The sequence below is a fragment of the Silene latifolia genome, chromosome 3 (assembly GCF_048544455.1).
Source record: "Silene latifolia isolate original U9 population chromosome 3, ASM4854445v1, whole genome shotgun sequence".
Taxonomy (NCBI): Eukaryota; Viridiplantae; Streptophyta; class Magnoliopsida; order Caryophyllales; family Caryophyllaceae; genus Silene; species Silene latifolia.
Genome location: NC_133528.1, coordinates 125,693,564 through 125,717,526, shown reverse-complemented (window position 1 = coordinate 125,717,526; position 23,963 = coordinate 125,693,564). Strand labels below are relative to the sequence as shown.

The 23,963-nt window shown below is 36.8% G+C and overlaps 3 protein-coding genes and 1 non-coding gene across 5 annotated transcripts; 3 read left to right on the top strand and 1 right to left on the bottom strand.

Annotated features, from left to right (window-relative positions):
- The first annotated feature begins 1,012 nt into the window (after positions 1-1,012).
- Positions 1,013-4,749, top strand: LOC141647981 (protein CHUP1, chloroplastic). Of its 2 annotated transcripts, none has more exons than XM_074456389.1 (5): positions 1,013-1,186; positions 1,718-2,023; positions 2,297-2,379; positions 2,764-3,525; positions 3,681-4,749. In XM_074456389.1, the coding sequence occupies exons 2-5, from the start codon at positions 1,873-1,875 to the stop codon at positions 4,509-4,511; spliced, it is 1,827 nt and encodes a 608-aa protein (XP_074312490.1). In that variant the 5' UTR covers positions 1,013-1,186; positions 1,718-1,872; the 3' UTR covers positions 4,512-4,749. The 2 variants fall into 2 exon arrangements, with proteins under 2 accessions (XP_074312490.1, XP_074312489.1); XM_074456388.1 differs by having other exon boundaries at positions 1,059-1,353.
- Positions 4,750-5,025: 276 nt separating this feature from the next.
- Positions 5,026-7,208, bottom strand: LOC141647982 (GDSL esterase/lipase APG-like). Its single transcript, XM_074456390.1, has 5 exons — positions 6,840-7,208; positions 6,235-6,365; positions 5,867-6,100; positions 5,531-5,786; positions 5,026-5,443 (listed from the first exon to the last, which is right to left on the bottom strand). Exons 1-5 carry the CDS (start codon positions 7,072-7,074, stop codon positions 5,247-5,249), a joined length of 1,053 nt encoding a protein of 350 aa, XP_074312491.1. The 5' UTR covers positions 7,075-7,208; the 3' UTR covers positions 5,026-5,246.
- A 9,845-nt stretch (positions 7,209-17,053) lies between these two features.
- TRNAE-UUC (transfer RNA glutamic acid (anticodon UUC)) lies at positions 17,054-17,125 on the top strand. The gene has a single exon. It is a non-coding gene; the product is annotated as a tRNA-Glu (tRNA).
- A 50-nt stretch (positions 17,126-17,175) lies between these two features.
- On the top strand, positions 17,176-23,292 carry LOC141647980 (NADH dehydrogenase [ubiquinone] 1 alpha subcomplex subunit 8-B-like). Its single transcript, XM_074456387.1, has 3 exons — positions 17,176-17,271; positions 17,424-17,608; positions 22,857-23,292. Exons 2-3 carry the CDS (start codon positions 17,424-17,426, stop codon positions 22,987-22,989), a joined length of 318 nt encoding a protein of 105 aa, XP_074312488.1. The 5' UTR covers positions 17,176-17,271; the 3' UTR covers positions 22,990-23,292.
- The last annotated feature ends 671 nt before the right edge of the window (positions 23,293-23,963 follow it).

Here is a 23,963-nt window from a genome sequence, read left to right as displayed (position 1 = left end):
ATTCAACAAAATGTGAATCAATCTAGGTTATCGGGTTTGCTTAACCATTACAAATCATAAGCTAACGAGTGAGAGTTGAGACTCTTATAAAACGGTTTTACAGCATTACATTGTAAAACCATATAACGAAAGACCTTAATACTCTTATTATGAAAAATGGTGATTTGTGGAAGTTATTTTAGTCGGGGGTTTTTAGGTAAATAATCAATTTGTTTTACAATCACACTTATGTAAAAAGGTTTTTAGGATTCTTAAATATTAAGGGTAACATATGGATAAGAGATTTATTTCTCTATATATTTACCAAATTAAATACCTAACTTATGTGTGAATTAGGCAACTTAGAATCTTGCTCAACACCAATTTTGAAAAAAGAGATCTAATACCAGTCATTTGTACATAAAGAAACAAGTGTACAACGGTATATGATACTAGTTCTACCCTCTTGTCATTTTATGGTGCATTGTTTTCCAACTTGGAATTAGCATCAACTTCTCTATTATCTTTCATCCTACACCTTTCACATCCAACTTCTTTTGCCGCCCTTTTGCTATTTCTAATCACTCTTTTCTAACTACATTTTTGAACTAATCTTCCATTTTTTTTTAAAAAAATAATACTCCTATTAATAACTAGTCATACTTCTTTTGTTCTAGTAATTCCATTTACAAACAATATCATACGAGTACTATCTACTTCGAAATCACGCGTATAATCGGAAATATTCGTCTAATTAACTAATACGGAGTAATTCACAAAAAAACGGGATGAAGTAATAATACCATTAGTAAAAGTCAACCTCTTGATAGTTTATCAAATGAGATTATCATACAATAACCTAGCGAATTTATAATAGCTTATATATGTATCATTGAAAAGGGTGTATAACAAAGTCATTACATATATAAATGACCTTAAACAAGACAAACATAACAAAAAGTCATTACATACATGAAATGACCTGTACTTAACAAAAAGAAAGATAAACTAATAAATAATGATGCAAGGATGTAGAAGTATGTACAGTAAATAAACAATTTTTAATAAAGAAGGCAAATGATAGGGACATAAAGTTAATAGAATTAAAATCAGAAACACGAGTGCAACGCTCATACGTTTGCTAATGTGCTATTGTGCTTATTCATGTCCATTAATCTTATAAACCTTTTTAATACGTTTTTCCAAGGTATCATCTTCTACAATTTTTATTCTTCTTCTTCTTCTTAATCTAAAACATTCAATTTTACCCTTTTTGTTTTCCATAATCTCAAAAGGGTATTAAATATTAATATTAATAGTTTTAAAAGTTTGTAATTTTGGACATTTTGATGATCAAGAAGTTTTCTTAACAAGGTATGGTGAACCCTTCTTTGATTTAATGTTTTTATGTAGCTAATTCATTACATTTCCTTTGTTTTCATATGTTTTCGGCATTTTTAACATTATATAGATGTCTTTCTATGTTTTTGAACACAATTTTACGGTTGCATACATCCGACCCCTTACCCCACAATTTGCAGGAGCCATTGAGGAACTGGGGTAATGGCTAATGTTTTTGTTGTATTAAACACAATTTGGCATGGGATTTGTTGTTTTAAGCCATGTTTCAAAATTGGTTGAATTTTAGTGATCATCAAAATTTCACAAATTAATTAATGATTTTGATCATTATTCATGATTTGAGCATTTTAATTATTTGTTTTCTATGTTTGTGTAGGTTATACATGGAGGATGATGATGAAGATGACCCATGATCTCTGTTTTTCACCTGTTCATGTTAATTATCTTATTATCCTGTTGTTTATCACAAGCTGAGTTTTATGGTTAGAAATATTATAAATTAGGAAAAAACTTGATAAAAAAATTGTCAAGATGATGATGATGATGATGATAAAAGAAAAAAGAGATGTTAGACCACTTTTGGTGAAATTTGGAGTAGCTTTGGCTTTATCTTTTGCTGGATTCCTCTATGTTCGAATTCGAACTAAACGTATCAAGCCATCTAATTCCCCTCCTAATTCAGGTTTCCTTCTAATTTTCTTTATTACTACTCCGTATTTTGTTAGTCCAAGTGTCAGATTCGACTATTTAATGAAAACCCTTGTTTTTTCGGCTAATATCAAGTGTTCAAGTGTCGTATGCATATCCCGGTGTCACCACTCACCGGGATAGAGTTTTACAACGAATATGAAGGGTCCGAGTAGCATAGCTTCTCTTTCAATGAAAAATCTCTAGTCAATCAATGTGGGTTTGAATTTTGGATCAATTGTGATTTTTGAAATGTTTTTGTATGTAGACCCTAAAAAGAAAGTTGATCATGGAGGCAGATTAAGGATTAAGGATGATTGTCAGCTTGAGATCGATCCAACTGATTCATATGTAAGTTTGACATAACAAATTTATTTCGGAAATGTTTACTTTCTTGGTTAATGCTCATAATATATGTTTTGCAAAAAAAGGGGGAAAAAACAGTAACATGAGAGTCGTAAGAGAAAAAAACCAGTAACACCTGTTGTAAAAAACAGCAGATGTCATCTAGTTTAACTGTTACATTCTCCTAAATTACAGTAACATCTAGTTTAACTGTTGCGGACATTCTTCTAAAATAACAGCAGATGTCAATCTAGTTGCAAAACCATATTGCGGACATTCTTCTAAATTACTCTTTTTTGTAACTCTGATGAGTCGCTTAATCGTTTCAAATTTAGCATTTTTCAACTGTTTCTCCTGATAGTTCCTTGTCATTTTGTTCCACTGTTAAAGGATAAACCATGCATTCGGGTCCGGCCTAATAGTTCATCAATTCCGGCATCTCCTAGTGGTAGATATAGTGGAGATAGAGATGGGTTCTTGTTGCCTGAATTTGATCAACTAGTCAGTGATCTAAATGCTACACCTACTTCTAAGACAAATCATGACGGTTTTATGATTGACAAGGACTTACCTAAGACGATATACGATATAGAAAAAGACGACTATGAACATGAGATTGAAAACTTGAAAAGAAGGGTAAGGTATCTTCGAGAAAGGGAAAGAAAACTCGAGGTTCAATTGCTCGAGTATTATGGACTCAAGGAGCAAGAAAAGGCAATGTTGGAGTTGCAAAACCGGGTCAAGATTAACAACATTGAGGCCAAGCTTTTCTCGATGAGGATAGAGTCTTTGGAGACCGAGAACAAGAGATTAGCAACCCAAGTTGGAGATTACTCCAAGGTTGTTTCAGAGTTAGAAGATGCAAAGGTCAAAATCAAGCTGCTTAAGCGGAAAATTAGGTACGAAGCCCAGCAAAACAAAGAACAGATATTGGAGCTTACACACAGAGTGACAAGATTGGGAGACCATGAGCATGAGGCTTGTACTAGTGGTTCTGATGGTCTCTACGAGGTGCATAGTGTGACGGATTTGGAGAGGGAAGCCGAGGAATTGAGGCTGTCTAATGAGAAATTGTATCAAGAGAATGCTGAATTGGGTCGGAAATTAGAAGCTACCCAATTCCTTGCAAATTCTCTTTTAGTTGATCCAGAGGTAAACTATCCACTCTTTACTAGTTTGATTTTTTTTTTTACTTTTCCGTGTTAACCACGAGGTAGACGAGTTTTGTCAGGCGTATCAGTAGTCGAGTACCCCCATGTTAACCACGAGGTCGTGTTTGATTTCTTGACTTGTGTGATCATATGCAGAAAGAGGAGCTAAACAAGGAGCTTCTAAGTTTGAGGGAGGAAAACGAGAAGTTGACAAAAGAGGCGGAGAGATTACAATTAGACCGGTGTGCTGACGCTGAGGAACTAGTGTATCTCCGCTGGATAAACGCTTGTTTGAGATACGAGTTAAGAAACTACCAGCCACCACCTGGTAAAACTGTTGCTAGGGACTTGAGCAAGTGCTTAAGCCCCACCTCTGAAAAGAAAGCCAAGCAACTAATTCTCGAGTATGCTAATAGCGAAGAGGGGGACAACAAAGAACCAAGTGTCGTCGACTTTGATTTTGAAACCTGGCCATCCTCACAACCATCTTATCTTACCGACAGCACAGAGAACTCACCTCGTCATAACTCTGACAGCAAACATGGTTCCCGCCACCACCATAAGAAACTTAGGATATTTGCTAAGCTAAGGAGGCTAATTATGGGAAAACACGGTTCCCACCACCAAAACCATAGTGGCCAAGTCTCGCCCATTTATCGTTCATTCTCAGTGGATGATATTGGAAGAAGGAGATACTCATCCGAGTCTCCTCGTGATAATCATTCATGCTATGAAGGACCTGATGGAAGTCCTAAGCTGACATCATCATCACAAAACTCCAACCATTCATCACTTGATTACCAACCATTATCGCGTTTGGATGAAGAAGATTCAAAAGACATTGAAAAAGCTAGTACTGTAAACGACTCCCGATCAGATCATGACCCAACGTCAGAGCTGGCCAAGTATGCTGAAGTCTTGCGAGACTCAAGAACGTTACCAAGGTCATTGCATAAGAAGTCTGCATCATATAGTCCTGGTTATTAACACTAAATAACCCATTTTATATCAGTTGATCCGGTTCTGAAACTTCGCCTTCTTGTGTATCATATTTAACGAAACGAAAAACACAATGGTGTGCAGAGATGAGACTTAGTGTAGCATGATAACTTTGACGTCTGTAAATCGCACTGGGACGGGGTACTGTGGTTTTCAGTGTTTGAAGGCTGAAGCTTATGAAGTGCCTGGAGCTGAATAATGTTGTAATGTTTGGAAATTCATTTCAGATTATAGCTACTGTTTGCGGCCTAGTATCGTGAATATGTACTTGTATTCGGAACTCGTTCACTAGTCTGACTAGCACCGGTATAACATTACTGTTAGAGACTAGAGTATATATAATCGATCTTGGAACTCCAACTATTAGCTTAAGCTTTTGGTTGAGATGATTTCATGACATGGTATCAGAGCCATGTGACTAAAAGGTCACAGGTTCAAATCTCACTGACCCCCAATTTCTAAAGTGGAATATTAAGCACCAGGTATGCGGAGGCGGGAATTCGTACAATTACTTCCATAAACTGGTAGAAAACATTTGATTAATTCACACAAATTATGCACTAAAAAGTACTTGTACACTTTAACGTTAACGACGATACATATAGTTCTGTATATAGATACATACTGAACTCTTTGGTACAAGAACTTGGAACTTTGAGATTTCGTGCATATATGGTATGGTATAGTATAAGAAACATAGACGAGAAAGCGGACTGAAATAGACTAAGTGACGAGGCCAATTCCTGCTCCGATGAGGGAATCAGCCAGAACTTGATTAGCAGCTTCAGAAGGATGGACACTGTCCCAAAACACATACTGTGTAGCATTACTGCAAGTTCCTATTGATTTCGGATTACATAGAAATGATGTTGTTTCTAATGTTCCTGTTCCACAGCACCCTTTTCCGGCCTCAGCAAATCCTGCACACACATGTATAGGGCCGTCATATATCTGTTACTCGACCCATATCCGTGTTCAAGTGTGTCATAAGAATAATTCGGAGTTACCTGAATTAGAGGGAGATTGGATAAGATCATAGAGAGGTTGGTAAATGTCGAAAACAGCAATCTTAAGGCCAGGGAGTTGCTTAGAGAGTTGTGTGGTGGCCGCGTTGATCTTCTTATTGAATCCCTTGGCATCCGAATTGATATTGCCAACACATCCGCTTTGGTGAAATCCGAATATCGTTTTTGTTAACGGTAGGCAACCTAGTGGCGGAAGTGAAGTCACTCCAACTCTTCTTGCTCCTTGTCCATACAAAGTCTGCATCAATACTTCGTTACAGAACAGAAACGCGAAAAATAAAAGGGAAGGCGAAGTTAGTAACGATTAAATTGAATTACCTTAATGGTGTCGGAGAAAATGCCAACAAGGTAAGAAGAGTATTGATCAGGAGAGTAAAGTTTGTAGAGAAAAGGGTTAACATAGTAATTCTGTACAAAATCACTGCTGCCGAAACCAACAACATACAAAGCATCCTTGATGATGGAACTTGCTTTGCTACTTCCTGCCACCTTTGCTAATTTACCTTGATACTCCTTAAAATATTCCAATTGTTGTGATAATGGTATTGCATGCTGCACCAAATTATAATTCATCAAATTTTAATTAATATTATGTTTAATATACTGTCGTTATTTTTGGAAATATAATTGGCTAGAGTATTCTCTTCGTCTCAATCATTTGTTTAAAAATAATTAAATATGCTTACGTTGAGGTATGCAGTTTTGTCATCGTAACCGGAAGCAGCAGACGCAAAATTGGCTCCAATTAGAAGGTTATTTCCTGATGCTTGTGGGCTTAAATATGCTGCTGGGTATGTTGTGAACCCCAGTGTATCAGCTACAAAAATTCAAACGTTGCAAATTACATCTCCGCATTTAATAAATAAAATCGTTATTAATCAGACAAATATAATTATAGGATCCGAATGTGACACTCTAACTCGATATGCTTATTAAAAGTCTAATTGCTAGTCTCGATCTTATGTGACACTCTCACTCGATTATGATAGAAACTCATTTAATCATTACTAATCAAAAATCTATTAATTGATAGTTATAACTAATAACTGAGTAAAACGACCCGCCTTACAAAAATATGCGCGATAAACTCTCTTTCGTGTATTTTTTTTATCATCTATATATAGCTTAATTTGTGTTACATGATCTAATGAAATATGTAATGTAAGGGAATGAATAAAATACATTATGTGGAAACAGCCAAAATAACAGCACAAACTCTTGTTTAAGTATCCGCCTTAAACTTAGAACGACAACAATATAAAGAAGCTTAAAAATAGAGTAGCGAACATACCAGTGATATCAGTGGCTAATTTGCCATTACAAAATCTACCAGTAGGCTTATGATTAACAAAATCTCGACCATAAGGAGGATAATCAGCCTTAAAAAGAGTGTAAATATAATCATTATTTCCCACATCAACTGAAGAATCTCCAAATGTGATAATTGCAGGAACTAATGCTTGACCATTGCAAACTACAATTATCATACAAAATAATAACACAATTTCTTGTATTTTTATCTTCATTTTTTTATTTTTTATGTTTTTTGTTGAATAATATACTTGACACTTAATGTGGTTATGTTTTTTCTTGGATCTTAGATTATGTATGGTTTTTATTAGAGATTTATGGGGTACATTTATTAGTAAGGTGAGAAAGTGCATTGAATGAAAATGGAAAGGAGCTCACATTTGTAGTTGAACTTGAGCATTCATAGCTTTTAATTCATTACTATTTTTATCATAATACTTCTTTCTATGTACAAACATTACGTGCAAGCTTATTGGTTTAGTAGTGGTGAAATCCAAACTCCAAAGTGGGCACATAGTGTAGCAATTAGAGTTATTAATCCTATGTAGTGCATCTTTGTGTTGATAGTTAGATTGTCTTCCATGTGGTGGAGTAAATAGTAGGGAGCCATTTTTAAATTACCAATTTTTATTTAATATGAATATATCAATTTAAAAAAGAAGGTATTACATAGAGTTTTAATAGGCTTTAGGCCGTATTTTCTTGGACTTAATTTCAGCTCATTTTACTTTAGTTCAGGTTCATTCATATCAGTTTAGTCATATATTAACTCTTGGGCTCTGTTCTTTTGATTTAATTTCAGCTCATTTTAATTTAGTTTAATTCAGCTTTATTCAATTCAGTTCAGTTCACTTCAGTTCATCTCTTCTTCCTTTAAAATCAGAATAAACTCAAGATAAGTATAAACTAAATTTAACTTAATTGAATAAAGCTGAAATAAACTATCTAAAAACTAAGAGCGTGTTTGGCCTCGATTCTCAAAAATGAGTTTTTGTTTATCAAGCTTAATTTTGTTTATCACAAACCGATTGAAGTTGCTAACCGAAATGAACCCGATCAAAATCGAACTGAAATCGAAATTAAGGTTAACCCGATTTAAATTGAACCGATTTAACCCGATCCAAAACTGAATCGAATGACCCGTTTACCACGTCTACTTAAATATAACGTGAATTCGAGACACATCGTGTAATTATAATGCACAAATGAGCCAGGGAAAAAAATAGCGATTGCCCTTATTAATGATCCACGATATAATTGTGAGGTGAGACACCGTTAAAATCTTTCTTCAATTTGTAACTTTAATCTGTATGTCTTCGTCGTTTTCCAAGAAGCTCAGATACCTAGATTAGTGTACATTAATTGCTCATTATTACATGGCCACGTTTGATTAGTATCGCTCTATGTTGAAAATTTGCAATTTATGAGTAGTCTTGCAGTAACTTTTTATTAAAAAACTGACCGTCTTACCATGAGAATGTCTTATTCTTAAATTTGTGGTAGTCTTTATCTTTAGAAAAATGAGATAGCGACACCAGGTGTTACCGAATTTCGGTAACACCATGGACATTTTAGTAATTTTCCCATTATTTTCATTTCCCTCCATAAGAACTTAAAATTCAAATTAGTCTTTTAATAAAGGGTAATATAGGAATATTTCAATACAATTACATCCCGAAAAAGCTTCGATGATATCTTGTTCACCATTTTCAAAAGATTGTTAAACTGGATGCATCAAAGAATGATATAGGGCTGGTCTTCTAAAGCAATAACATAGCTTCATTAATTCCTATTTCTAAACCTGTTTGACTGCAAATTAATCAAATAATCAAGATAGTTATCAATTTCAAATTTTTTACGTTGAAAAAGACGGCTTGATGGCACCTTGGTGAAGTCCATAAATTGGAGATTGATTGCGGTAATGCCTACGAGAAGATGTATGATACTATGATTTTGTATTTTGATGATAGAAAATGTTTGATTTAATTCAGAGAAGATGAATATAAAAAATTACACGTCTATCCTTCTACAATTGGCGCAAAATGAAAACGGATTCTGAGTTTTATTTAATTTTTTATTATATTTAATTAGGGTGTTACTGAAAGTCGGTAACACCCAGGGTTTAAAATCTCGGCCGAGTTGTATCGGATTTTCACTCTACCGATACGAGATATCGCCCGAGAAATCACCGAGATTCACCGCGATCTGTCCGTTACAACCGATTAAGGACCGATTATACCGATACCGCGACTACGACCGATACCGAGATTTAAAACCATGGTAACACCCGGTGTCGCCCTAGCACTACCCCTTATCTTTATATGATCACAAATAACTTGTTCATACATTTTAAATTTTATTAATACTACTTTAAATATATCTCAAATATAAAAAACATTATAAAATCTATAATTTTAACAAATAAAGAATTTAATGGTACCGAAGTAAATTTTTATACTCCCTCTGTTTTTTTATATATGACTTTCTCACATTTCGAGACATTCACTTCTCTCTTCAATATCTCTTAAAATATAAAACTAAATAATATGATATGTATACTCATATGAAAGAGTTTTTCGTAAAGAATTTAATGGTAATATTTTTATAATTTTTGAACAAATATATTTTTCTAAATATTAAAGTCAAAGGCTTACCTCGTAAATGTAAAACGTCATATATTAAAAAATGGAGGGAGTATTTTGTAAACAAATAAATTTATTTATACACATTAAAGTCAAAATCCCGCCTGGAAAAATGAAAACATTTATGGAGTATATTTTAAACAACTATCTATTTTTGTACTTACTAGAGTAACATTCTTCGTAAGTGATCGAACGGACTAATTAATCTAACAAACTAAGTTTATATATAAAATTCCTGTGAAAACTCAAAAAAGTATTATAAACGAAACTGTATTCTCCGGCGTTAGTTATAAAGGACGCTAAAATTTCGCCTCCACCAAGCAATTTCAAATCCCAGTGTTTACTAGTCCCTTAGCTGCAGTACTGACCCAGAAGCGCAGTCCTGAAATGCAACGCGGTGAGCTAGATCATACAAGTACTACATATATATACTGATGTACTTATTGGGCAGACCAGAAACCAGATTGAGTAAAAAGGCGAAATAAATAATGGGGGAGTAGTACATGTACATACATGATAAACGGAGGTTGAGGTTGGACATTAGATTTGGCAAGGTAGGTGGGTGCTGCTTATGATCATCAGAGAGCAGAAAGTCAGCATGCAGTAGCAGCAATATGTAAGCATGTGCTTTTACTTAATGCTGCTTGTCTTTGTCACATCTACTAACTGTATGTCATTCATTCATTCATTCATTCAAGTACTACTGTTTCGTAACATCAACGATACTGCCCAATTTTAGGCCTTCTTACTAACCTGCCCTACTTTCCATTCAGAATATCTTTTTACGTGTTTTTCATCATTTCCGTTTCTGGTTTTTCTAGGGTTTTTATTAATTTCGGGGCTTCTCGAGTTCTGGACAACAGGCGTCATAGCTAGGTCTAGCAAGTAATTCAAATTTTGCTCTTAATTAGTGAAAACTCGGTGGGGTTTTGTTTAAGATTGAATATTACGGAGTATTTCACTACTATATATGTTTCTGTACATGATTTAAAATCTCGACCGAGATGTATTTGTATCTCTTGAGATGTATCGGTATCAGAGACGGCTGATACGAGATATCCCGCGATGTATTGTATTTCTTGAGATGTATTGGTATCAGAGACGGCTGATACGAGATATCTCCAGATGTATGTATTTTTTTTTTTTTTTTGAAACAACCCCAAAACGGGTTTACCTCATCTCATTAATATCACGGATAACCAACGACATAACATGTTCGGGTAGCGAACTATCCCAGATTTGCCGCCCTACAGCTGACGAGCCTAAATGGGCGAGCTCATGAGCTACTACATTAAGTTCTCTACTAACAAACGACCAAATAACAGAATCGAAATTAGAACAAAAGTAAAGAATGTCATCTAAAAGCAAATGAAAATCGCTATTGCCTCGCTCCTTCGTCTTCAACGCTTCGATCACCGTCTTGCAATCACTCTCGATGATTATGCACGTATGACCTCGTCTCCTTGCCTCTTTAACTCCTTCAAGGATCGCCCACGTCTCCGCCAGCCGTGGTTCCATCTCCCCAGATGTATGTATTGGATAAATTTAAAATAGGAAAATGTTAGCCGAGATGACCGATTTATAACGTGTATTAGCCAACTTGGCCCAAAATGGCATGCGATGAATATGAGATGAAGTAATGTCCATGTTCTTGTAAAGAAAAGCTCTTAAAAATTGTATAGCATTGGTCAAATTAATTATTCTTATAGAATTTATCTCCACTTTATATGACATGGCTAATAAAATAAATATCATTGTGATACTCGGGACTTGAAACGCGATTCAATTATACGGATATCTGTATATCCGATACGGTTTATACAGAAACCGTATCGGATACGTATCGACAAAATTTAAAATCGGATATACAGCTTTCGAACAGTTCTCTTTTTCTTAAAAAAACAATATTAAAACAAAATCATAATACCACGAAATATCGAAGATCAGTGACTCGTCAGTCTTAGACTCTGTTTGGCAAAACTACCTGAAAAGGTAACTGGAATCTGAAAAGGTAGCTGAAAACTGAAAAGTTAACTGAAAACTGAAAAGTTAACTGAAAACTGAAAAGGTAATTGATAAGGTAGCTGGAAATTAGGAGCTGATAAGGTAACTTATTATATAAAAATGTGTTTGGCAAATTAGCTGAAAAGGTAGCTGATTTTGGTAAAATGATGTAAAAGAATATGAAAATTATTTAATATTATAAAATAAAGGGGTACAAAATGAAAAATAAGTCATTTCAGGTACCTGATTTCTCAAATGCTACCTGAGGTAGCATTTCATTTCAGGTACCTTATTTGACCAAATAAGCTACTTGCCAAACACTTGCAAAAAAATCAGGTAGCTGAAGTTTTGGTCAAATAAGCTACTTTAGTCAAATAAGCTACATGAATTGTCGTGCCAAACGGAGCCTTATTAGTCTTATACGGAGTACAATTTTTTAAGTTATTTACTCTTACACGTACTATTTAAAATTTAATACTCTTTTTAAGTTATTAAGAGAAACCAAAAATCCTTAAAAGGCCGAAAATAAGACGTAAAATTACATAAATTGAACTAAAAACCGGATATCGTATATACGATTTCCTGATATAATACGAAAACCGTATGTAGATACGGAAAATATGTATCACATAAGGATACTCAAAAATGAGATTTTAAAAACCGAATATCAGATATGGTTTTGTAAACCGTATCGGATATACGGTTTTGCTCACCTTGATGACTTGTGAACACCATAATATTAGAGTAGAAATTAAATTATTTTGTGGACATTTAATATTTTATTTGAGACAGATTTCAGTTGTTTGATAGTGGCTTAGTTGCTAGCTAGCAGCAGTTGGATTAATTTTGATCTCAAGATCCGACTTCAATGTTTAAGTTTGACAAAATTTAAACTCAGCTAATTTTGTGGTACAACATTAAATAAGTCAATTATTATCTCCTTATTATTGCTGGTCTAGTATTCATGATATTATTATAAACTAATTTGAAGAATGTAGTTGTGAACTTGTGATATATATAACACCAAAAAGTTGGAGTATCTGTTCTTCATGCAAGGCCAGCATACAACTTTAGAAATCATATTAATAAATCTTAAAAGGTGGCAGTTAAAATGCTGCATGTCATTCAATTAATTACTTGGTACATTGTTTGGGTATCAGTGTGGTATTTATGAGAATCCAATAATACTATCAATTTCTGTGAAGTTTTCAATAATCAAGTAGTGCTCCGTATGTTTTAACATAACCTCGTGAGACTTAATATGAATCGAAGACATTACATATATGATCATAAAATCTCATAAGACGTTTTCTTATTTATATGATAATAATAATTATATACAAGTATTAAAATGTGTTGTTTTTATAGATCAGGATGGAACTACATGATAACCCGCAAACTCCAACTATAGGCAGTATATATGTGGCTCATTCCATACGAATTTTTTCAGAGTCTAAGATTTTTTTTTTTTGAAGAGAAAACGGGTTTTATATTAGATCAATTTCTGCAATAGCAGAAATCGCAAGCGAAAAATCCGAGTTCATTACAATAGTATCACCCACCGTCTCACACAATCTCGCAACTAAATGAGCTACAGCATTCCCACCCCTTTTGACATGAGACACACAATTACTAGGAAAAAGATGACGGAGAGAGTTAATATCATCGACACAAAGACCCACCATAGTTCGGGTAGACACACCACTCCTCACAGCATTGATCAAAGACAGAGCATCACTGTCGAGCATTATCACAGCCACCCCCCCCCTTTCTTGGGCCATTTCCAATCCGAAAATGGCAGCTTGAGCTTCCGCCACACCCACATCCCACCTCGCCCTTACCCTTCTACTCCAATCCATATAATGTTCCCAGCTTCATCGCGCGCCACCGCCCCTAAACCAATCACCCCATCCCCTGGTACGTAGGCATCGGTATTTACTTTGATAAACCCAGCCAAAGGTGGAGACCAATGGCTTTCGTGACTACCCACACCCCTCACTGGAACGTCAAGAACCCGCTTGGCGTAGGTGCGATACTCAGCCACCATTTTAATCATTCCCGTGATAATAAGCTCAGGTGACGGAGGAGACTCAACAAATATTCGTTGATTACGAATAGTCCAAATTGCCCACGCAATTGCAAGGAATCTTACCCGATCATTCTCCTGAAGATTCTTTAACACCCACCCAAAGCGATCCCTACCCGACATACCCATTGTGGCTTCGACAACACTCCAACATCCACTATCCTCCCATATACACTTCGCCCAATCACACATGAAGATAGCATGGTTAATGTTTTCCTCACCCTCACAGAAATTACATGTCGGTGTCGGCCTACAATGTCGATCAAAGAGATTCTTACGCACTGCAAGTGTGTCTGCACAAGCACGCCAAATAAAGTGAGCCAATTTTGGAGGGACATTCATGGTCCAAATAAGACGCCAAAGAGCACGGCTATCCTCATCATCTCCATAGCAAGCAGCCATGACACTACCCCGTCGTCCAAGCCAATAGCCCGACTTGACAGTGTAACATCCATCTTTTGTTGACCACCAATAGAGCTCGTCCGGGGGAAGTCTTTTGCTTATGGGAATTTCCAACAACCTCTCTACATCGGCCTCAACCAGTACCACCCTTGCTGCCTCAATATCCCAGCACCCCTGTGTCTGATCGATAATACTCGCCACCTTCAAGGATGGGTCGGCTTCAAGATTAAAGGTAGGAATCCTCCCTGCGCCCTCCCCTTGCAGCCACGCATCATCCCACAAACTAACATTATACCCGTTCCCCACCAGCCACCTCAAACCCTCCATCAACAGAGACTTAGCCCCCCATAAACTCCGCCATGTAAAGCTCGGATCATATCCCCTTCGTGCCTCAAGAATCGAGTCATTTTTGAAATAACGAGCTTTGAGAACCCGACTAGCTAAAGACTGGGGAGCCATCATTAACCTCCATACTTGCTTGGCCAAGAGTGCTTGATTAAAAACCCGTAAATCTCGGAAACCCATACCCCCTAACGCCTTCGGCTGACATAACCGATCCCATCTCATCCAGTGCATTCTCCGTTGAGTATCCGTCGACCCCCACCAAAATCGAGCCATAATCATATGCAACTCATCAATAATACCATCAGGAATCGCAAACAAGCTCATCATATACGTTGGGATCGCCTGCGCTACAGCTTTAATAAGAACCTCCTTCCCGGGTTTGGAAAGCAAACGTTCCTTCCATCCTCTTACTTTCTTCCATATTCTCTCCTTCAGGTTCGCGAAAACCATCTTCTTCGATTTCCCAATAATAGTGGGCAATCCCAGATACTTCTCATGCCTATCGACCTCGCGCATTCCCAGCCTACTCTTAATATCGTTCCTCAGCTGACTTCCGACCCTTTTGCTAAAGACAATTTCCGATTTATCATAATTAATTTTCTGCCCTGATGCTCTCTCATACGTGCTAATAATGTTAGCAATAACCGAGCATTCCTCTCTATTGGCTCGAGCAAAAAGAATACTATCGTCAGCAGAGAAAAGATGTGAAATTCTAGGCGCACCTCGACAAATGCTCATTCCATGTATCTGACCCGTCTCCGAAGCCTTCCGTAGCAAACAAGAGAAGACATCCGCACAGAGAAGAAAAAGGTATGGTGAAATGGGGTCGCCCTGCCGCAAGCGCCTCTGCTCGGTCGAACGCAACCTGTTGGCTGACCATTAATTATAAAAGATTGCGTCACTGTGGACACACACCTCATAACTCGCGTCCTCCATCCCTCCGAGAACCCCATTCGGCCCATCACCTCTCCTAAGAAACACCACTCAACACGGTCGTAGGCCTTGCTCAAGTCTAATTTCAATGCAATGTTCCCATGTCTTCCTTCCCCTCCTCTCTTCATAGCATGGAAAATTTCAAATGCAATAAGAGCATTATCCGTGATAAACCTCCCGGGAATAAAGGCACTTTGATTTTCCGAAATAATCTCATTTAAAAACCGTTTAAGCCTATTAGCAAGCGTCTTCGAGATAATTTTATAAATCACATTACATAAACTAATAGGTCTAAACTCCGTCATTTTCTTCGGGCTATTGCATTTCGGAATTAGCACGACCAAGGTCTTATTAAGAGCTCCCATATCGCCTCCCCCCTCCCACCAGTCACGTACAAAATGGCAGACGTCCGGACCCACAACATTCCAGTACTTTTGGTAGAAAAGTAGTAAGGAGAGGGTCCGGAGAAGGTCGCATTTTAATTTGACAAGGAAGGAGAGGAAGTTTACCGACTGTCCCTGCCCTATATGAGTCTCCGGAAACACTTGAAATAAGATCTCACTATAGTATAGGAATTTAATAGGTGGCAGCAGCAGACTCCTTGTCAGCAGCAGGAATGTGAAATACTCGAACGAATGCAGCATGGTGGTGAGAGTTGTCAACTGCGGATTCAACTTCAGATGCAGACTTTGCCGCCCTAAAAGAGGGTTCATTTTTATATAAATAAATCGGGTTCTAAGGTTTTGTTTTGGAGCGAGATTAGAGCTTGTTGACGACGACATGTTGGGCTTGTTTCCAAGGTTTAGAGGGGAAGGCATAAACCTCATTTATTTGAGTTGAGGTGTTTTAAGGCATCCCCTTTTTGGGTTGGGAAAAAACACAAGAAAGAGCGTGCGCTACTTCTAGTCGACTGCTGGCCTGAGAGAAGGTTGTCGGGATGGCTTGGTAAGCAAGCAACCAGGCGCCAACTCCCAAGACGCCCCTTTCCATTGAAATTCTTCTTGCTATACCTGTTGCGTGTGTGTACTGACGCCAGTGATTCTCTGGACCTTTTGTGCGGCCTCCGGAAACGCCTCGACGAGCTGAAAGGTTTTTTAAGAAAACCGGCCTTTTTCGGGGTAAAAGCCACCTTCTGATTTCATAATAAAAAAGGGGGGGAAGGAAACTAGCTTTCCACTGGGCGAGAGGTACACCTAACTTACCTACCTACTCATCAATCACGGCGTTCAGCTGACATGAACTGATAGACCTTTATTGTATTGGAATTAGGCGCTCATCTTTTTACTGTTGTCAACTAATCTTTTCAATGTAGCGTGTAAACCATCCGGCCCCGGGGCTTTATTCGGATGCATATTAAAGAGCGCGCACCTAATTTCTTCATCGCCTAGAAGACCATCCAGAATGTCATTCATCTCGGGAGTAACAATACTATGGACACACGATAGAGTATCGTCAAAACCAGTAGGGTTATCCGACCTGAAAAGATTATTGAAATATGATCCAATAATATCCGAAATTTTATCCTCTTCGGTCTGCCAATAATATCCGAAATTTCAGAGTCTATGATATACTAGAGGAAGTTACCCTTTTGGTGTTGCAAACTTGCAATACAAGGTAACAAACTTGAGACTGTGTATCAAATCTTACATGTACATATTCCCGATTACTGCCCAACATATCACAAAAAAAAAAATAATAATAATAATGTCCAGCATATCTTGATTGATAGGCAAAAATATACCATACGATTAATAAAGACAAGAATAGGATAACTGACATCAATCCGTTGTCGTCCAGCGGTTAGGATATCTGGCTTTCACCCAGGAGACCCGGGTTCGATTCCCGGCAACGGAATCTTTTTTTTTTTTTTTTTTTTTTTTTTCCAAAATTCGTTCGAGCATGTTATTTTTTTACCTGATTATCTGACATCTATCGCCACTACTCTCTATTCCAAGTGAAAGTAACCTCACCAACCTGAAGAAAACCCAGAAAACAAAAGGGTAAAAATAACCTTATTAATCTCCCAAAAACCCACAATAATTAGGATCATTTCATCTTCATCTTCATTTATTTTGATTGATTATTAAACTGGGTTTTCTTCAAATCTGACACTAATATTTTTTTTTATTTTGTGGGTTATCTGGAATTTCAGATGGCAGCAAATGTATCAGCAGAGGATCCAGTTCCCACATCCTCAGTGTTAATGGCTGCATCTAAGCAGATTGGAATACGATGCCGTAACGAGAACGTTGCGTTCTTAAAGTGCAAAAAGAAGGATGCTGACCCTGAGAAATGCCTTGATAAAGGCCGTGATGTTACTCGTTGTGTTTTCTCCTTGTAAGATTTTATTCCTTTTTTAAAATCCCTCTTTGATAACAAGTTTTGGTTTTTATCAATGTGGGATGTTGTTTTAGGTTGATTGGTTTCGGGTTTTAGCTTTGTTGATTGGTACATTTTGTTGGTTTGTTGATTTTGATTAGAACAGAAGGTTTTGGTTTTGTTGATTTGGATTTTAGGTTTATGTTCCAGGTTTCGAGTGATCGTATTTTGTTGCTTTAGGGATTTATAAAGTAGTGAAGATTCTAGCTTTGTATTTGCTGGTTAGAATGTGAGACTGTTGACCAATAAGCCTGGCAAAAGCTTAAGTTTGTAGTAGTGAATTGTAGTTTTTAGACCCGAATGAGGTGTGGAGTTTACTAATGATTGGATGATGGAAATGTGAGGCAACTATCGTGGTTCAAATTCAGTAAATCAGAAGCTATATTCCTGAATTTAGGGTTGTGTTGTTGGTATTGGGCGATTTACTTTGTTGCTTTTAGAGAAGGATGACAGATTCTGGCTGTGTATGTGCTAGTTAGAATGTGAGACTAGACTACGTATCAATGAGCTTCACTAAAGCTTAAGTTGTAGGAGTGAGTTGTAGTTTCTACACTCAATTGAGACGTGGACTTTACTTATGATTCGTTGATGGATATTTGAGTCAACTGTCGGGAATCAAATCCGTAAATTGGAAGCTATTTTTCCTACATTTAGGTTTATGTTTATTGGTATTGAGAGATTTACTTTGTTGCTTTATGGAATTACGACAGAATCTAGCTATGTATATGTTGGTTAGAATGTGAGACTGCATACCACAGAGCCGTTCAAAAGCTTAAGCTGTAGTAATGTGTTGCTGTTTCTAGACTCAATTGAGGTGTGGAGTTTGAAGTTTCCCTATGCTTGGATCTTGGATTTTTGAGTCAACTATTAGGTTTCGGTAAATTCGAAAGTAATTTTTCTTACATTTAGGGCCTGTTGGGACGCAAGAGTAGGAGGGAAGGCAAGGCAGACTAGAGCAATGATATTTTCCTTCCAAATTCAGGATTTCATTTGAGAAAGGCTTCTTTTAAGTGGGAGCTAGTTTAGCTAAATGAGGCCACATGCTTGATCTCTATTTTTAAGCAACAAATTTGTTTGCCAATGAGGACGTACAAATTTTGAAGGGAGGCTCCACATGGATGTTTTTGTTGTAGTTTGTTCCTATTATATATCTCTCTACTTGAGAATGTTGAATGGTATATGAAAGTCTAAAATACCTTTCAAGATGTGAGCCTTTTGCTCTTATATGGTTTTGGGAGGATAAATACTAGTGACGTTTTTGCATAGGTGCATACCCCATTACATTATGGCTGAGTCTTTGTTTCATTTCTTTTTTTATTTTCATTGTGTGTGTACTTTTTATCCTTGACAATTGGCATCTGGTTGATCGGATCCAAAAGAAGCAATGGTTTTCTACTTTTCTCTTGCCTTCGGATGAACTTCTCCAAAGGAATTTTGTGGGTTAGGGACTAGGGTACTAATAAAGAGAAGTTGCTTGAGGAATGTGCATCGTTGTTGATTGGTGCATCTACTGAAAGGAATTCACGAATATGTTTTAACACGAATTCGCTTTGTTGAGCATGTTTAAAGGGCTTATTTTTCTGCCTTGGTGTAATACCCAGGAGCCTTTAGCGGCTGTCAATAAATCATCTACAAAGCTTTGGATTCTTGTTGAGTAGTCATTTGCAGAGCAATGGTGGCTCGTCATATAGAAAAGGTAATGTAGGATAAAAATGAAGCTAGATAGGGGAAAAAGTATACAGCAACAACACTAGGCTGACTAGGGTAAATGAGTGTCGAATGTACGCGGCCGTACCCTTGTGTTTGCAATAAAAATACATAAATATGACAACAACTAAAATTCGTTACTATCAAAGTTACATACATATGATGATGGTTGGCGGTGGGGACAGCCAAAGGATAATGAGTCTTTTGGTTTCTTTTAGAACTAAAATTCGTTACCTATCAAAGTTAACTAACTATGTTCCGTTTGGTCTGAGTTGAGGGAAGGATGACGACGATCAGATGACGACACTCGACTGTGGGGATGATGACGTTTGTGATGACAGTGATTGCTGGAGAGAGTGGAGACTGGAGAGTAGGGTGTGGGACAAAATGTGACCGTAAGAGAAGTTCTTCTTTGAGGTTCATCAATCATCCTGTGATTTTCTTTTTGTTTTAATGTAGAGGGAATGATTCACTTATTAGAATGACATGACATTAGAGAGTTGTATCTTACACAAAAAGACATCATTTCCTTAAAATGTGTACTGTTTTTTATATATTCTGAAACTTCATCTGACCGCTTGCAAACTCCAGTTATACGCATAATATGGTGAACTCCATGTGATAACTTACATAAGTCTAAGATAGTAAAACGTTATCCTTTTGGTGTTTGACTGTTTGCAATACGTGGTAACAAAGCTGGATAACAAATTGCAAAATGCACTCTCTAATTTTATTGTCCCCCTCTCTTTCTTATTTTTTCCAAAATTGATTCTCTCTTCTGTATTTTAGTAAGGAAAAAAGTGGATTTTCAATATTATCCTCTTCTCTATCACTATTTCTTGATCATCCTAAAATAAACTATCCGACACTTAGCACAAAAACATCACTATACTAAAAGGTTACTGACTAATATGGCGGGACTTTAAACATGAATATATTATCAACCACAAGCAGGTTTTCTTTCCATCATTAGCTGTGTATGTCCGGTTAGAATATGAGACTGCATACCAATGAGCCTCTCAAGAGCTCAAGTTTGTAGTAGTGAGTTGTAGTTTCTACACGCAATTGAGACGTGGTCACGTGGAGTTTACTTATGATTGGATGAAGGGAATTTGAGCCAACTATCGTGGTCCAAATCAGTAAATTGGACTCTAGTTTCCTGAATTTAGGTATTTATGTTGATGGTTTTGAGCGATTTACTTTGTTGCCTTAGGGAAGGATTACAGATTCTAGCGCTTTCCTAGCCATTTATTAACTTTGTGTTATATGCCTCCCTTTCCTAGCCATTTATTATTTATCACGTGTAGGCTCATATACAGCATAGCTAAATGAGTATATCTTTTTAACTAGTAGAAGTTTTCGGTAAGATCAAATATTTTGTAAATGAGCAGTATATAAAAGCTACGCGAACACGAATATACTAATTCCTGTATGAGCCGATGTTGAACATATATTATAATTACAAGAGCTTGAACAGTACGTTAAACTAGGCTCAACTTCATTACATTTTTCTAGGCTTAGCTTGATTACATCTTAGGCGCAGCTTGATTACAGCCATAGTACCTTTTTTCTTGAATTATTTAATTGTCATGTGGGATTATGCCATTTTAGTGTACTCTGGTCTGTGTTCAGAAGCATAAAGTTCCAATAGCTGCGCTTTCTGTGTCCCTGTAGGCAGCTGCTTAAGTTCCTGAGGCGTTTCTCTTTCTTCGTTTCTATTCTCAGTCTTTTCCTTGGTAGCCTTGACTTGAGCTCATTCCTCATTTAGGGTTTAGGCCTGAGCTCAATGCTTGGTCTCTTCATAAAAGAAGTGGGTTAACAAGGGGTGAATAGGTTTCCCTTTGATATAGGATATTACGAATATGACCCGAAAAAGTGAAGCCTTCTGAGATTACTGACAACCATTGTCTTGGTATATTCCACAGTTTTATTAAGGATGTACTGATGTAGAATGTCCTCTAGCCACTCATGAGTTATATATTTCCTCTGATTCACAGATACCTTATATATTCGTCATGTGAGAATTACCTTATATATTCATCACATGAGAATTAAGAAGTAGGAATTGAAATACCAATACGTATATTTTTCGTTTTGCACCTCAAGAAGTAATTTTATATATTTGCCTCATTTTTCAAGCCGAGTGATGAGAATTTTGAATAATGGGACAATTCCAAAGAATAGGAGGGCATACTTCGTAATTCTTGTATAATTACGAATGTTGAAGATATTGTGAACTGAAGCTAATTACGAAAGCACCGCAAGTTACTTATAAACCATCTTTGGATAGTGAACCACATAGCATGAAACATGGGCACAACTGTTTTCTGACCTAAAGAATATTGTAAGGTATGTAAGGGCTCAAACGTCTTGCTTAGAGCTAATGAAAATACATTTCTATTTCTATGGAGCCAAAATGTCATTATTCTTTGGTTTGGACTTTGGATTATGATGATTTAAACTAAAATTGCTTTCTAAATTGACTGTGCCTTCTTTATTGTGAATTAACACTTATTAAATGCACTCTTTATTGTCGGTCATCCAGAAATAGCTTATCATGGGGTAAGAGTGTGTACATTTGGCCCTCCTTCCCTGCCATTGATAGTAACCCGTGAGACACTGGAGTAAAGTTTGTTGTTATGCTGGTGGTGTACAAGTGTCTAGTACAATTAGCATTCTAATAACTACGGCACAATTCATCTTCTGATAGCTGAAACTTTGTGCTGCTAAAATAAAAAGAAGCCCTGATTGGTTTCATGGTAGACCACTTCCATCTCAGATTAGTGTGAAAAATCGGTACTCCGTACATTGCAGCGACTGAAGCACTCCAGTACACTGTTTCTGTTATTATTCGTTTATAAGCAGATTACTGCTTATTTTGCTCATCAGTACAAGGTCGGGATATATGAAAAGACTATTAGCCACTAAGTAAGAACTTAGTTGCATTTGCTACATGTATGCTAAGCACTATACTTTGAGCGAGGATGAAGGGAAGCAACCAGGGTTGCTGTTAGTGCAGTAAACACTATTGCAGTGTAAGATGATGTTCCCACAAAAGTGGCAATGGCTTATGCGATTGTATCTGCAAATATATTTGAGAGAAATTACCGGTGCTTCATATAATTGTGAGTAGCAGTCTGTCTATGCCAGTGCAATTTTCATACCATTAATGTTTTCAACATAGGTGTATACTCCCAACCCTCTTACCATGGACCAAAATGCGACTGTCTTGTAAAGGTTATGAAGATCATTGCGATTGTATTTTACTGTATTTTGAGATGGTATTGCCCTTGTTAAGCGAGATTACGGTGCAACAGCTGGCACCACAACCGTGCCGTTGCCAACCAAGATCTAATACTATGCTCTCATCCCGGGTGTTAGACACACAAGCGTAATGATAATTTTCGCTTCTGTTAATCCTTGTTATTTCTTTGGCTGGAAGTGATAATTTCGTAACCAATACTGACGGTGTTACCTGACCCTTTGTTAATGACTGCAGGCTGAAAGACCTCCATCAGAAGTGTAATAAAGAGATGGATGAATATTCCCGGTGTATGTACTACCATACAAATGAGTTCGAGCTATGTCGCAAGGAGCAAGAAGCCTTTGAGAAAGCCTGCCCTCTTGAATGATATGCTTATCATGGCGATAGTGCCTTTCCCTATCACAATCTTGGCTAAATCAATGTTCTTTACAAGAGTTCAATGAAGCTCTGTGCATGACTCATTTTTTGGTTGTAAGCTTGAATTCATGAATGCTGTTTTTTTTTTTTTTTTAAACAAGGGAAACAAATAAATGTCTTAAGCCTATCAAGAGCTCCAATGCTTCTCCAATGATTAAATGTAGGAAGGAAAACATGACGGTATTTCTGACTCCAATGTGAGTCAGAAACTTCTCCATTGTTGCATGCAGCTGAAATTTCTCCATTGTTTTAATTTTTGAATTTTCGGTCAAAGTCTCCACTAGCTTGTTGTGTTAAGTCTTAAGAATATATAAGGTGGGGCCTATTCCATTGGTGGGTGTTTCGACCTGTATTTGCATATAAAGAGAGATAATCATGCCAAGTGGAGGAGAAATTATTAGGAGAGTAAATAGAACATAAATAAATAATGGTGTTAAAAGAACATTTATTTGGTAAATTTGATTGGGAATAAAAATAGTGTTACATTAGGAAATAGGAATGACGTTTCAAAACGAACAATCTTGCATTAGATGAACAATACTGTAATACTCCGTATTTTATAATTATATAAATAATATTGTGTTGTATTTTGTACGAATTATATATGAGACGGAATAATATAATAATAATGATAATAATAATAATAATAATAGTAATAATAATATACGATAAGAAGTAACTCGAGACAGTAGTAATTGTGACGGTTGCTAGAATCTTCCACCCACCTTATATACCCTCCACCCTACCTTATCCACCCGCCTTTATCCATTTGTTATCTCACAAAATCCACCACACAAAAGAGAGAAGAGAGAAGAGAGGAGAGAAAGAGAGGAAAATGAGATTCCGTCACCTCGCCTCACGATCGTAAGGTAAGACCGTCTCACGCTAGTTATATATTATTTTAATTGACCGCCTCGACCTTGA